Source organism: Cherax quadricarinatus, chromosome 96, assembly GCF_038502225.1.
Source record: "Cherax quadricarinatus isolate ZL_2023a chromosome 96, ASM3850222v1, whole genome shotgun sequence".
Lineage (NCBI taxonomy): Eukaryota > Metazoa > Arthropoda > Malacostraca > Decapoda > Parastacidae > Cherax > Cherax quadricarinatus.
Genome location: NC_091387.1, coordinates 9,719,475 through 9,733,463, shown reverse-complemented (window position 1 = coordinate 9,733,463; position 13,989 = coordinate 9,719,475). Strand labels below are relative to the sequence as shown.

The window sequence follows — 13,989 nt, the reverse complement described above, 5'->3', positions numbered from 1 at the left end:
GAAGACAGGGAGGAGGAGAGAGGGAAGAGAGGTTATTGTTTGGAAGGGGAATCCCCCTCCATAAGGACTCTAGGTCACTTCCCTAGCGTAAATATAGATTTACATGCAGAAAAGAATGCCTAATAAATGTAAAGCACTAATGAAATGTATAAATGAACATGTAACATCACACTTACCTTTTATTGAAGACTTTTGTTGGTGTATGGCAGAGGGAGTGGCGGGGAGTTTATTGTTGGAGAATGACTCTAATAGCGACTCTACGGTTTATTTATCTATCACAATTCAACTAATGTGACATAATAAACAATATTAATAACCTAGAAACATGGAATATATTCTAGAATGAATAAAATAAGTCATTATGTATGTCACGAGAGGTGTTGTGTTGTTGGATGTATAAGGGCCACTGAGAGTAAGCCGTCCATAATGGTGGTGAAGCAGCAGCTGAGGCGGCAGTGTTTTCCAACAATATTGGAGGAGTTGGTAGAATCACTGAAGAAGGCACCCTTTACCACCATCACTACCACCCTCTACCACTATCACAACTGCTTCCACTCTACCACCACCACCTTCGTATTTTTCTACAAACTTTTTCTCAAATTGTTTGTGTTTCTCACATTCTTTACCAAATGGCTGGCACTTGAAGCTTCCTTTGGAGCCAGGGTGACTTATTTAGCAGTTGCAAGGACTGAAACGAATGGAATATTATGAAGTGTATCGTATGAACTCGTGGGATCATCCTCACTCACTGATAAACAATGGCAAACTGGCTGGGAATGTGTGAGGCGGCTTGGGGCTGTGTGTACGCGTCCCAGATGAGCGACTATTTGCGAGTCAAACAACGATTCGCGAGCCATTGTTTTGACGAAAATAACATTACGATTTTTGAAAGTTAAGACTATCGAGCCTTACGATTATCGACGGACCACTGTATTATATATTTTAGGTAGTAGGTTGGTTGACATCAACCACCCAGTGAGGTACTACGTCCTGCTAAGTGAGTGTAAAGCGGAAGCCTGTAATTGCTGGAGTCTTTTTTTTCTGTCTCATGAACACGCAAGATTTCAGGTATGCCTTGCTGCTTCTACTTGCACTTGGGTCACGCTACATGTGCATGTACAAGCATATATATATATATACACACCCCTCTTGGTTTTCCTCTATTTTCTGACTAGTTCTTGTTTATTTCCTCTTATCTCCATGGGGAAGTGGAACAGAATTCTTCCTCTGTAAGCCATACATATCATAAGAGGGGACTAAAATGTCGGGAGCAAGGGGCTAGTAGCCCCTTCTCCTGTATACATTACTGAAGTTAAAAAGAGAAACATTTGTTTCTCTTTTTGGGCCACGCTACCTAGGTGGGATACAGCCGGTTTGTTGAAAGAACAAGAAAGAAGTATTTTATATTACTATTGTTATTTTTTATATTTGTCTTACAACAGGTCAACGCTGATCCAGTACATGAAGACAAGTGAAGAGAAGGAGAGAGAAAAACAAGAAAAATGGCCTGGTATGAATCCTCTTGCCATGACTCAACCTCGGCCAAACATTGATGGTTAGTGGTCTCTGATGATAGTTCTTACAAGTAGCATTTAACTTCACAAAGAAAATATATGTTCCTTGACAGTCTACGGTGTGGGATTAGGGGTGGGATTAAATTTTGGGGAATCAAATTCAAAATGGGAATTGACACAGTTACTTTTTGCTGATGATACTGTGCTTATGGGAGATTCTAAAGAAAAATTGCAAAGGTTAGTGGATGAGTTTGGGAATGTGTGTAAAGGTAGAAAGTTGAAAGTGAACATAGAAAAGAGTAAGGTGATGAGGGTATCAAATGATTTAGATAAAGAAAAATTGGATATCAAATTGGGGAGGAGGAGTATGGAAGAAGTGAATGTTTTCAGATACTTGGGAGTTGACGTGTCGGCGGATGGATTTATGAAGGATGAGGTTAATCATAGAATTGATGAGGGTAAAAAGGTGAATGGTGTGTTGAGGTATATGTGGAGTCAAAAAATGGTATCTATGGAGGCAAAGAAGGGAATGTATGAAAGTATAGTAGTAACAACACTCTTATATGGGTGGGAAGCTTGGGTGGTAAATGCAGCAGCGAGGAGACGGTTGGAGGCAGTGGAGATGTCCTGTTTAAGGGCAATATGTGGTGTAAATATTATGCAGAAAATTCGGAGTGTGGAAATTAGGAAAAGGTGTGGAATTCATAAAAGTATTAGTCAGAGGGCAGAAGAGGGGTTGTTGAGGTGGTTTGGTTATTTAGAGAGAATGGATCAAAGTAGAATGACATGGAAAGCATATAAATCTATAGGGGAAGGAAGGCGGGGTAGGGGTCATCCTCGAAAGGGTTGGAGAGAGGGGGTGAAGGAGGTTTTGTGGGCAAGGGGCTTCGACTTCCAGCAAGCGTGCGTGAGCGTGTTAGATAGGAGTGAATGGAGACGAATGGTACTTGGGACCTGATGATCTGTTGGAGTGTGAGCAGGGTAATATTTAGTGAAGGGATTCAGGGCTAATGAGAGCATAGGCAATGGGGTCGAGGAGGTATGGGGTAGGTTTAAAAATGTAGTGTTAGTGTTCAGGAAAGTGGGTGCGGGAGGGAAGAGGAGCGATTGGTGGAATGATGATGTGACGAGAGTAGTAAGGGAGAAAAAGTTAGCATATGAGAAGTTTTTACAAAGTAGAAGTGATGCAAGGAGGGAAGAGTATATGGAGAAAAAGAGAGAGGTTAAGAGAGTGGTGAAGCAGTGTAAAAAGAGAGCAAATGAGAGAGTGGGTGAGATGTTATCAACAAATTTTGTTGAAAATAAGAAAGTTTTGGAGTGAGATTAACAAGTTAAGAAAGCCTAGAGAACAAATGGATTTGTCAGTTAAAAATAGGAGAGGGGAGTTATTAAATGGAGAGTTAGAGGTATTGGGAAGATGGAGGGAATATTTTGAGGAATTGTTAAATGTTGATGAAGATAGGGAAGCTGTGATTTCGTGTATAGGGCAAGGAGGAACAACATCTTGTAGGAGTGAGGAAGAGCCAGTTGTGAGTGTGGGGGAAGTTCGTGAGGCAGTAGGTAAAATGAAAGGGGGTAAGGCAGCCGGGATTGATGGGATAAAGATAGAAATGTTAAAAGCAGGTGGGTATGTAGTTTTGGAGTGGTTGGTGCAATTATTTAATAAATGTATGGAAGAGGGTAAGGTACCTAGGGATTGGCAGAGAGCATGCATAGTTCCTTTGGATAAAGGCAAAGGGGATAAAAGAGAGTGCAAAAATTATAGGGGGATAAGTCTGTTGAGTATACCTGGCAAAGTGTATGGTAAAGTTATTATTGAAAGAATTAAGAGTAAGACAGAGAATAGGATAGCAGATGAACAAGGAGGCTTTAGGAAAGGTAGGGGGGTGTGTGGACCAGGTGTTTACAGTGAAACATATAAGTGAATAGTATTTAGGTAAGGCTAAAGAGGTCTTTGTGGCATTTATGGATTTGGAAAAGGCGTATGACAGGGTGGATAGGGGGGCAATGTGGCAGATGTTGCAGGTGTATGGTGTAGGAGGTAGGTTACTGAAAGCAGTGAAGAGTTTTTACGAGGATAGTGAGGCTCAAGTTAGAGTATGTAGGAAAGAGGGAAATTTTTTCCCAGTAAAAGTAGGCCTTAGACAAGGATGTGTGATGTCATCGTGGTTGTTTAATATATTTATAGATGGGGTTGTAAGAGAAGTAAATGCGAGGGTCTTGGCAAGAGGCGTGGAGTTAAAAGATAAAGAATCACACATAAAGTGGGAGTTGTCACAGTTGCTCTTTGCTGATGACACTGTGCTCTTGGGAGATTCTGAAGAGAAGTTGCAGAGATTGGTGGATGAATTTGGTAGGGTGTGCAAAAGAAGAAAATTGAAAGTGAATACAGGAAAGAGTAAGGTTATGAGGATAACAAAAAGATTAGGTGATGAAAGATTGGATTTCAGATTGGAGGGAGAGAGCGTGGAGGAGGTGAATGTATTCAGATATTTGGGAGTGGACGTGTCAGCGGATGGGTCTATGAAAGATGAGGTGAATCATAGAATTGATGAGGGAAAAAGAGTGAGTGGTGCACTTAGGAGTCTGTGGAGACAAAGAACTTTGTCCTTGGAGGCAAAGAGGGGAATGTATGAGAGTATAGTTTTACCAACGCTCTTATATGGGTGTGAAGCATGGGTGATGAATGTTGCAGCTAGGAGAAGGCTGGAGGCAGTGGAGATGTCATGTCTGAGAGCAATGTGCGGTGTGAATATAATGCAGAGAATTCGTAGTTTGGAAGTTAGGAGGTGGTGCGGAATTACCAAAACTGTTGTCCAGAGGGCTGAGGAAGGGTTGTTGAGGTGGTTCGGACATGTGGAGAGAATGGAGCGAAACAGAATAACTTCAAGAGTGTATCAGTCTGTAGTGGAAGGAAGGCGGGGTAGGGGTCGGCCTAGGAAAGGTTGGAGGGAGGGGGTAAAGGAGGTTTTGTGTGCGAGGGGCTTGGACTTCCAGCAGGCATGCGTGAGCGTGTTTGATAGGAGTGAATGTAGACAAATGGTATTTAATACTTGACGTGCTATTGGAGTGTGAGCAAAGTAACATTTATGAAGGGGTTCAGGGAAACCGGCAGGCCGGACTTGAGTCCTGGAGATGGGAAGTACAGTGCCTGCACTCTGAAGGAGGGGTGTTAATGTTGCAGTTTAAAAACTGTAGTGTAAAGCACCCTTCTGGCAAGACAGTGATGGAGTGAATGATGGTGAAAGTTTTTCTTTTTCGGGCCACCCTGCCTTGGTGGGAATCGGCCAGTGTGATAAAAAAAAAAAAAAAGAAAAAATCAGGGAAACCGGTTATTTTCATATAGTCGGACTTGAGTCCTGGAAATGGGAAGTACAATGCCTGCACTTTGAAGGAGGGGTTTAGGATATTGGCAGTTTGGAGGGATATGTTGTGTATCTTTATTAGTGTATGCTCCTAAACTGTTGTATTCCGAGCACCTCTGCAAAAAGTGATAATTTGTGAGTGTGGTGAAAGTGTTGAATGATGAAAGTATTTTCTTTTTGGGGATTTTTTCTTTTTTGGGTCACCCTGCCTCGGTGGGAGACGGCCGACTTGTTGAAAAAAAAAAAATAAAAACGAAAATTGACAAAAACAATCCTAAGAGTAACGCAAGTGTCAATAATGAATATGAATTTAATTTAAAAATACCATATTAGCGAAGCATTGTAAAGCAAGCGTCTTATTAGCAAGGTGTGCCTGTACAATTCGAAAAGTGCATCCAAAATTAAATAGAATGTATTTACAGGAGGGCTCCACTTACACAGCAGGTTAATTTGTGGGCTACTGCTGTAAAGTGATAATTGCTGTAAAATGCATATAAAATTCTAACATGAATATCAAAATGGTATACAATACCGACAGGTTGGTAGGTAAGACACATAGGCAACAGTTAGGCAACTTTATTCCGAAACGTTTCGCCTACACAGTAGGCTTCTTCAGTCGAATACAGAAAGTAGGCAGGAACATTAGAGATGTGAAGACGATGTAATCAGTCCATCACCCTTAAAGTCGTAGATTTGAGGTCAGTCCCTCAGCCTGGAGAAGTTCAGTTCCATAGTCAAGAACTATCTGAAGATCAAGCGACAGTGCGGAGACTTAAATACTGTTGGAAGGAGAGGTGCAGAGTAGTAGTAGTAGTAGTGAGAAAGCAGCCACTGAGAGGACACGTCCCTCTCCGATCAAACATTTCTCACTTGAAAAAGTTGTCCAAGGTGTTTTCTGTACCAAGATGCCATTGTGTTGCAGTGTCTGACAGGATGAATATCAAAATGGTATACAATACCGACAGGTTGGTAGGTAAGACAAAGGCAACTGTTAGGCAACTTTATTCTGAAACATTTCGCCTACACAGTAGGATTCTTCAGTTGAATACAGAAAGTAGGCAAGAACATTACTTTCTGCCTACTTTCTGTATTCGACTGAAGAAGCCTACTGTGTAGGCGAAACGTTTCGGAATAAAGTTGCCTAACTGTTGCCTGTGTCTTGCTTACCATTCTAACAACAAGTTTACACTGTCATAGATTAAGTGAGCAGTAGAGCTTGACCTAAAAAATGCATGTACAGTAGACCCTCGGTTTGCGTTATTAATCCGTTCCTGAGAGCTCATCGTAAACCAAAATTATCGAAAAGCAAATCAATTTTCCCCATAAGAAATAATGGAAATCAAATTAATTCGTGCAAAACACCCAAAAGTATGAAAAAAAAAATTTTTACCACATGAAATATTAAGTTTAATGCACACAAACTGAAGAAGACATTCACAGTTAGTAGTACTCTACTAACAATAGAATACATGACACTTACCTTTAATGAAGATCTGGTGATGATTGATGGGATGGGAGGAGGGGAGAGTGTCGAAGTTGTTAATGTTCAGAAGGGGAATCCCCTTCCATTAGGACTTGAGGTAGCAAGCCCTTTTCCGGGGTTACTTCCCTTCTTCTAATGCCACTAGGACCAGCTTGAGAGTCACTGGACGTCTGTCGCACAACAAATCTGTCCATAGAGGCCTGTACCTCTCGTTCCTTTATGACTTTCCTAAAGTGGTTCACAACATTGTCAGTGTACAGGTTGCCAGCACGGCTTGCAGTAGCTGTCTGAGGGTGATTTTCATCAAAAAAGGTTTGCACTTCAAGCCACTTTGCACACATTTCCTTAATCTTTGAAGTAGGCAACTTCTTCAATTTCTCTCTCCCCTCCTCTGAAGCAGTTTCCTCAGGTCTGGCCTCTTGCTGTTGAAGATGATCTAGCAGCTCATCAGTGGTTAGTTCTTCATTGTTCTCCTCCACCAACTCTTCCACATACTCCCCACTAACCTCCAACCCCAAGGACTTCCCCAATGCCACAATGGATTCCTCAATTGGCATAGGCTTCTCAGGGTTAGCCTCAAACCCTTCAAAATCCCTTTTGTTTACACATTCTGGCCACAGTTTTTTTCCAAGCAGAGTTCAAGGTCCTCTTAGTCACTCCCTCCCAAGCCTTACATATAAGGTTTACACAGTTGAGGATATTAAAGTGATCCTTCCAAAACTTTTAGTCAATAGAGTGTCTGTGGTCACTTCAAAGCACTTTTCAAACATAGCTTTTGTGTACAGTTGGAAATGACCTGCTGGTTCATGGGCTGCAGGACAGGAGTAAGTAAGTTTATTCAGGTATACACAAATACAGTTACATAGAATTATCATAGATAGCAGCATATGTGTAGAGAACCTGGGATAACCCAAAAAAGTCAGACAGAGTGACTTATTTCCATTGGGGTCCTTTTACCTTATTATTATAATATAAAGGTTATAATATTTTCTTATTATTCTACAATGAAGATAACATCTTCTTATCATACTAAAAAGACTATCTACAATACGAGGGTCATTACTAGGAATAAGGTCAAATTTACACGTATGTTAGCTAAAAAATAGAAAATCATTCCCCTCCCTTTCTGTAGCTACATTCATCAGACACCTTTTGGCAGTCTTCTTGAACTGGTTCAACCTATGACTGACTTTGACATGTGCGGGTAGTCTGTTCCATTCCTTTATTGCTGTACAATAAAAGGTGTTTGAAGCCTGGCCACTGTCTGTGGCTACTACAAAGTTGTGCTCTCTCCCCTAGTACTATGATTGCTTTGGTTCACAACCTTGACAAAATTGACAGCAAGATATTCTGGACACTGTTTGTGAGCAATTTTATAAACATGGTTTAGCTTCAGTTGTTTTACTCTGTCTTCAACATTCAGTATGTAATTCATCTTGGCCTACATGTTCTCTTGGGTGATTTGCAGTTTATCTTTGTTTTTGTTTTTTGTCAAGGCAGAGTACCATGAAGAGCAAGCATAATCCATATGGCATTGTATAAGGGCTAGACATAGGGTCCTGCGAGCCTCAGTAGGTAGACGCTGTGCTTGTCTATACAGGAACTTCAGTCTGGCATTCGCTTTCTTTACTGCACTGTTCCCTATCAATTCTCCTGACATGCATGGGTCAAAGGGGATTCCCAGATATTTTTCTGATGAAACCAAAGTGATGGGCTCCCTATTACACGGGACATTAAAATTATTTACCCTTCTCAGTTTGTTTCGTGCCAAAGAGAATGGCTTCAGTTTTCCCGAGGTGTAATGATAGTTTGTTGTCTACTAACCATTTGCTGCAGGACTCCAGTTCCAGTGTTAAAACATTAGCTATATCTTGTGGGTCTTCACCTGACACTAACAGGGCACTGTCATCTGCATACAGTAGGAGTTTGCACTTGACACTGATAGGCATGTCACTGACATAACATAAGAATAATAAGGGACCCAGAATACTACCTTGGGGAACTCCACATGCTATCGGCAGGGGTTCTGATTCTGTTTTGTTGATTTTGACAATTTGTCTCCTGTTGCTAAGGTAGGACTTAAACCAGTCTACAGAGCCTATACCAATAGCTTGAAGTTTCTTACATAATATATTGTGGTTGACAGTATCGAAGGCCTTTTGCAGGTTAAGGTTACCATACCTATGAGGTTCCCCTTTGACATTTCAGTTCTCAGGTAATCCATCAGATTAATTAGGGAGGTGTCGGTTGAGTAAGATCTTCTAAAGCCCGATTGTTAGCTATGGAGAATGTTGTTGTCATTAAGGTACTTAACTACTTGAGACTACACCGCCCTCTCTAGAATTTTGGATTTTATTCCGAGTATACTAACAGGCCTATAGTTGCTGACATCAGACCTACTATTTTTCTTGAAGATAGGAGTAACTCGGGCCTCCTTGAACCCCTCCGGGATGGTATTAGTGGTGATTGATAGATTTATTATGTTAGCAATAGGGATTGACAGTTCAGAAGCACCATCTTTTAGGATCTTAGATGGGATGTTATCAGGGCCTGTGCTCATAGTTGGGTTTAACCTGCTTAGTTCTTTTTGAATAAAGTCATGAGATACACTTACTAGTTGACAACTGTTTAGGGTTACTCCTTTATTGGTATAGTATGTTTGAAACTTATCAGAGTCTGTTAAAGGTATTTGATGCAGCTGGTAGTTTACTTACTAGTGTTGATGCAACATATGTGTAGTAGGAATTAAAGCAATTTGCCACCTTAGATGTTTCGTGGCATACCTCATTATCGATAGTGAGTACTATGTTAGACCTATCTACTGGCTTATGGCTATACCCCAACTGTTTTAGTTGTTGCCAGAGCTTTCTGGGATTATGCTTATACTCTTCAATTTTTGAGCAATAGTGCTTTGCCTTTGCTCCTTTTATAAGTCTCTGTACTCTGTTCCTCACCCTTTGGAATTCATTTAGTGCTGCTATATCCTGTCTGTTTGCTTTAAATCTTTTTAGCAGCTGGTCTCTGAATTTCATATTATCTAATATCTCAGTAGTCATCCAGGGTTCAGTTCTTCGTTTAATCCTAACCTCTCTAACTGGTGCAATATTATCAAGGATGGTACTGAACATTGTTTAGAATTTTTCCCAGGCATCGTTTACGTCCGTGCAACTTATCTCTGTCCAGTCACAATTGTGTAGCCTATTTACCAGTGTTTCTTTATGCGTATCGGCGAAATCGCCGATACGCATATGTCGCTGAGACCGCTAACTTCGCGGGAGCATAATTCCATGAGTTTTCGACCAAATTTCGAACTTTTGGTGTCATTACCATCGGGAAAAGATTCTCTATCATTTCATAAGAAAAAATATTTTTTTTTTTTTCAAAAATTGAGCGACATAAAATGACAGTTTCAGAAAGGGGCCTGAAACAGTCAAAGGGTTAAAACAATATCAGAGATGGTTGACACAAACTCACTACAGTCCTCATCCCTTTATCCGAAACCCTTGAGGCAACAGTGTTTCGAATTTTAGAATTTTTCGAATTTCAGAATGATGGTGGGGTCTAGGCCAACAGGCCTACTGCAGTGTTCCTCCTTTATGATATTATGTACCCACGATACCAATCATACCCAGCTCCTCCCACTCGTATATTTTTCCTATCTCTTTTTAAAGCTACCCAAGGTCCTATTGAAGCTAAAACTTTGGGTAGTGTCATATTTAGGTTGGACAAATACAGTGGACCCCCGGTTAACGAACTTTTTTCATTCCAGTAGTATGTTCAGGTGCCAGTACTGACCGAATTTTTTCCCATAAGGAATATTGTTAGATTAGTCCATTTCAGACCCCCAAACATACACGTACAAACGCACTTACATAAATACACTTACATAATTGGTCGCATTTGGAGGTGATCGTTAAGCGGGGGTGCACTGTACAGTGGACCCCCGGTTAACGAACTTTTTTCATTCCAGTAGTATGTTCAGGTGCCAGTACTGACCGAATTTTTTCCCATAAGGAATATTGTGAAGTAGATTAGTCCATTTCAGACCCCCAAACATACACGTATAAACGCACTTACATAAATACACTTACATAATTGGTCACATTTGGAGGTAATCGTTATGCGGGGGTCCACTGTACTATTACTATAGGTAGTAGGTTAGTAGACAGCAACCACCCAGGGAGGTACTACCGTTTTGCCAGGTAACTGTGAAACGGAAAACTGTAACTGTTTTACATGATGGTAGGATTGCTGGTGTCTTTTTTCCTGTTTCATAAACACACTGGTTAACAGGTATATCTTGCTACTTCTACTTAAACTTAGGTCATACTACACAGGCATGCACATGCATATATATACATGCACACATCTAGGGTTTTCTAGGTAGTAGGTTGGTAGACAGCAGCCGCCCAGGGAGGTACTACCGTCCTGCCAAGTGAGTGTAAAACGAAAGCCTGTAATTGTTTTACATGATGGTAGGATTGCTGGTGTCCTTTTTTCTGTCTCATTAACATGGAAGATTTCAGGTACGTCTTGCTACTTCTACGTACACTTAGGTCACACTACACATAAATGTACAAGCATATATATACACAGCCGTCCTGCTCCACCTCTGGTTAGTGTGACTTTGTCAATGGTCCAAGTCGGACCGAAACGTCGTCGTAAGCTTCTCTCTTTTATGTGCGGATTATTTGTGTATCGTTCCAGTCACGGTATTGTGCCTTTTTTGTTATTTATACACACCCCTCTGGGTTTTCTTCTATTTTCTTTCTAGTTCTTATTCTTGTTTATTTCCTCTTATCTCCATGAGGAAGTGGAACAGAATTCTTTCTCCGTAAGCCATGCGTGTTGTAAGAGGCGACTAAAATGCCGGAAGCAAGGGGCTAGTAACCTCTTCTCCTGTATATATTACTAAATGTAAAAGGAGAAACTTTTGTTTTTCCTTTTGGGCCACCCCACCTCGGTGGGATACGGCCGGTGTGTTGAAAGAAAGATAGAGGGTTTTTCTTTTTTCTTAATAGCTCTTGTTCTTGTTTTTTTTTTCTCTCTCTATTGTCCCTGGGGAAGTGGAAAAGAATCTTTCCTCTGTAAGCCATGCGTGTTGTGTAAGGCGGCTAAAATGCCAGGAGCAATGGGCTAGTAACTCCTTCTCCTGTACACAGTTACTAAAAATCAGAAGAAGAAAACCTTTATAAAACTGGGATGCTCGAATGTGCGTGGATGTAGTGCAGATGAAAAGAAAGAGATGATTGCTGCTGTTATGAATGAAAACAAGTTGGATGTCCTGGCCCAAAGTGAAACAAAGCTGAAGGGGGTAGGCGAGTTTCAGTGGGGAGAAATAAATGGGATAAAGTCAGGAGTATCTGAGAGAGAGCTAAGGAAGGGGTAGCAATAATGTTGAAGGACCAGTTATGGAAGAGGAGGAGGGAATAGAAATCTGTGAATTCAAGGATTATGTGGATTAAAATAAGGGTCAGATGTGAAAAGTGGGTCATGATAAGTATGTATGCACCTGGAGAAGAGAGGAGTGTAGAGGAGAGAGAGAGATTTTGGGAGATGTTAAGTGAATGTATAGGAATCTTTGAATTGAGTGAGTGTGTGGGGTAGGGGACCTAAATGCTAAAATAGTTGAAACATTTAGGTGTGGTAGGTAAGTTTGGGGTGCCAGGTGTAAATGATAATGGGAGCCCTTTGATTGAACTTCTTATAGAAAGGGATTTAGTTATAGGTAACAAATATTTTAAGAAAAAGAGGATAAATAAGTATACAAGATATGATATAGGGTGTAATGACAGTAGTTTGTTGGACTGTGTATTGGTAGATAAAAGACTTTTGAGTAGAGTTCATGATGGACATGTTTATAGAGAGGCCACAGATAGATCACTTTCTAAGTGTAGCTACACTGAGAGTAAAAGGTAGATGGGATACAAGGAAAATAGAAGCATCAGGTAAGAGAGAGGTGAAGGTGTATAAACTAATAGAGGAGGCAGTTAGGGTAAGATATGAACAACTATTGGAGGATAGATGGGCTAGTGAGAGTATATGCAATGGGGTCGAATATGTATGGGGTAGGTTTAAGAATAGTGTTAGTGTTCAGCACAAGTTTGTGGTTACAGGAAAGTGGGTGCAGGAGGGAAGAGGAGCAATTGGTGGAATGATGATATAAAAATAGTAGTAAGGGAGAAAAAGTTAGCATATGAGAGGTTTTTACAAAGTAAAAGTGTAGATGAATGGTTCAGAGAACCAACAATTTGATAAATTTGACATGTGCAACACTTGGGTAGCTTTACTGAGGAAACAGTTTGCCACACTGGCTTCATCTTAATACAGGGAATTCTTCACTTGCCTAACCCTTGGGCATGACCTACTTCCACATGGGACGAATGCGATATCACCTATGACTGCTGCACCTCTCCTGCCTACGGTATATAAGCTACTTCTTCGCTCATATGCTGTATTCTTTTCAAGATTGATGGACTGACCACATAGACTCAAGGCTGAGGGACTGATTACCTCATTCTCCTCCTATTCTTCAAGCTTCTCCTGTGTATGGACTGATGAAGCCACTGTGTGGCGAAACGTTTCCTTAATAAAGATACCCAAGAGTTACACATGTGTCTAATTTATCAACAAAGTAGAAGTGATGCAAGGAGGGAAGAGTATATGGAGAGAAAAAGAGCAGTTAAGAGAGTGGTGAAGCAATGTAAAAAGAGAGTAAATGAGAGAGTGGGTGAGATGTTAGCAACAAATTTTTTTGAAAATAAGAAAAAGTTTTGGAGTGAGATTAACAAGTTGAGGAAGCCTAGAGAACAAATGGATTTGTCAGTTAAAAATAGGAGAGGAGAGTTATTAAATGAAGAGTTAGAGGTATCGGGAAGATGGAGGGAATATTTTGAGGAATTGTTAAATGTTGATGAAGATAGGGAAGCTGTGATTTTGTGTATATGGCAAGGAGGAATAACATATTGTAGGAGTGAGGAAGAGCCAGTTGTGAGTGTGGGGGAAGTTTGTGAGACAGTGGGTAGAATGAAAGGGGGTAAGGCAGCTGGGATTGATGGGATAAAGATAGAAATGTTAAAAGTAGGTGGGGATATAGTTTTGGAGTGGTTGGTGCTATTATTTAATAAATGTATGGAAGAGGGTAAGGTGCCTAGGGATTGGCAGAGAGCATGCATAGTTCCTTTGTATAAAGGAAAAGGGGATAAAAGAGAGTGCAAAAAATGTAGGGGACGATGTCTGTTGAGTATACCTGGTAAAGTGTATGGTAGAGTTATTATTGAAAGAATCGAGAGTAAGATAGCAGATGAACAAGGAGGCTTTAGGAAGGGTAGGGAGCGTGTGGACCAGGTGTTTACAGTGAAACATATAGGTGAACAGTATTTAGATAAGGGTAAAGAGGCTTTTGTGGCATTTATGGATTTGGAAAAGGTGTATGACAGGGTGGATAGGGGGGCAATGTGGCAGATGTTGCAGGTGTATGGTGTAGGAGGTAGGTTACTGAAAGCAGGAAAGAGTTTTTACGAGGATAGTGAGGCTCAAGTTAGAGTATGTAGGAGAGAGGGAAGTTATTTCCCAGTAAAATACTTTTACTTAGACAAGGAAATGTGATGTCACCGTGGTTGTTCAA

At 40.8% G+C, this 13,989-nt stretch overlaps 1 protein-coding gene across 6 annotated transcripts in view; it reads left to right on the top strand.

Annotated features, from left to right (window-relative positions):
* lds (transcription termination factor lodestar) overlaps nucleotides 1–13,989 on the top strand; it is a 251,928-nt gene that overhangs the window by 167,679 nt on the left and 70,260 nt on the right. For all 6 annotated transcript variants that reach the window (XM_070105078.1, XM_070105080.1, XM_070105081.1 and 3 more), the window contains exon 18: nucleotides 1,443–1,555. In XM_070105078.1, coding sequence (XP_069961179.1) covers nucleotides 1,443–1,555 — 113 coding nt within the window. The remainder of the gene's footprint in view (nucleotides 1–1,442; nucleotides 1,556–13,989) is intronic.